The sequence below is a fragment of the Parus major genome, chromosome 18 (assembly GCF_001522545.3).
Source record: "Parus major isolate Abel chromosome 18, Parus_major1.1, whole genome shotgun sequence".
Classification (NCBI taxonomy): domain Eukaryota; kingdom Metazoa; phylum Chordata; class Aves; order Passeriformes; family Paridae; genus Parus; species Parus major.
This window is the reverse complement of record NC_031786.1, coordinates 10,927,410-10,929,087: the sequence shown is the minus strand read 5'-3', so window position 1 is coordinate 10,929,087 and position 1,678 is coordinate 10,927,410. Positions and strand designations below refer to the sequence as shown.

Below are 1,678 nucleotides of genomic sequence, written 5' to 3'. Positions count from 1 at the left end.
CCCCCCCACAGAAAACCCCACAGTGCCTGAGCCAAAGGGATCCTGCTTGGCACCATTTTGGCCTGCCAAACCAAGGAGGGGAGAAAGCTTTGACAGAAATTTGGAGATGCTCTAATCATCACATCCAGCCCAGGGAGGGCCCCCTCCACTAATGAGGGGTGTAATAGCCAGAGATTTCCATTCCAGGTGGTTTGGGGAAAACATTTGGACAGCCAGCAGCAAGCCTGGGATGAGTCACCACAGCCAACAGCACAGGGTGAGTTTCAAGCAATTTTCTTCCTGATTAAAGTTGGGAAATTGATTGACAGCCTCCTGTGGAGGGGTTAGAGCTCTTTATGGGGGCACCATCCCAAGAAGCCTCTAACTCAGCCATGTGTTTTCCTTTGCTCCTGACAGCAGCAGGGACAGGGGACGTTCAGCCCGAACTCCAGCAGGACAAGAGGCTCCGGGAGCTCAGTGCTGCACGCCTTGGTCTGAGCTTTCCTGGCTGGGAGCAAGAGCAGAGCAGTGTCCAAACAGCAGCCAGGGATTACTGCCATGTTCTCATCCATCCCAAGGTCCCCAGGAGCTGGGAGCTCACAGAACTGCACTGAAAGAGCAAAATCACAGCCACCACAGCTCACAGGCACCCATGGGGGATGTCCAGGCCATACCCAGCACCCTGAGTCCAGTTCCTGGCCCACCCCGTTGTCACCCAGCTGCTGGAGCAGAGGATGTGGATGAGGAAGGTTCTCAGAGCCCCACAGGAGGTGTGGCAGAGGATACACACTGCCAGGAAAGGCACAAAGAAAAAAGACCAAAACTTCCTACAGCTCACCCAGGAGCTGGGCAGCTTCCTGGGCACCACACACCCCCCCAGGCAGTGCCCAGCAGGATACTGGAGCTGGCTGATCCCTCCTCCCCTGCCTCTCCAGCTGCCTGTCCCTGCCCCACTGTGTGCAAGGGGCAGCAGAGGGGGACAGGGAAAGGGAGAGGTCGGACAGGGGGCAGAGCAGAAGGACTGCAGGCGCCTCCCCTCTGCACAGCCCAGCACTGCGACCCTTCCTTCAAGGTCGAGAGCTCTGCTCAAGGTAATTCCCCTGCTTGGCATCCCCCGCTCTTCTCAGCTGGAGTCCTACTTGAGGAACTGGTCAGAGAGGGGCAAAGGCGGTGAAGGACAGGGTGAGCCCTTCTGTGCCCCGTGTGCGGCTGGGCAGCAGCAGTGAGATGTGACCGTGCTGCCCCGGTGTGTCCCTCCAGACATCCCCCCTGCCATCCATCCATCCATCCATCCATCCATCCATCCATCCATCCATCCATCCATCCATCCATCCCCACTCCCTATGGCCGCTATACGGGGCTCCAGCGGCACCAGTGTCCCGGTCCGGGGACCCCGGCTGGGCTTCTATAGGTGGGTGAAGCCGCTGGTCCCCGGCCAGCTCCCTGGGCTCCGGATTGTCCCGGAGTCCCGGGGGCGGGGGAAGTTGGGCTCGGGAGATGCCGATCCCGGTGCCGATCCCGGTGCCGATCCCGGTGCCGTCCAGCTCACCTGGCCCCGCGCCGGCCGGCGGCCACCGGGTGGATTCCATGGATCCGTAGCGGGGAGAAGCGCGGCTGCCCTCCATCCGCAGCCCAGAGCCCTGCGCTCCGCCGGGCGGGGGCTCTCACCGCTCCTCCCGCACCGCTCCTGCTGCTCCCT

At 61.4% G+C, this 1,678-nt stretch overlaps 1 protein-coding gene across 1 annotated transcript in view; it reads right to left on the bottom strand.

Moving 5' to 3' along the window:
- LOC107212264 (bMERB domain-containing protein 1-like) overlaps nucleotides 1-1,672 on the bottom strand; it is a 12,339-nt gene extending 10,667 nt beyond the window's left edge. The window contains exon 1 of the mRNA XM_015645311.3: nucleotides 1,529-1,672. Within this exon, the coding sequence (XP_015500797.1) occupies nucleotides 1,529-1,604 (76 nt within the window). The 5' untranslated portion in view covers nucleotides 1,605-1,672. The remainder of the gene's footprint in view (nucleotides 1-1,528) is intronic.
- Between the last annotated feature and the right edge of the window lie 6 nt (nucleotides 1,673-1,678).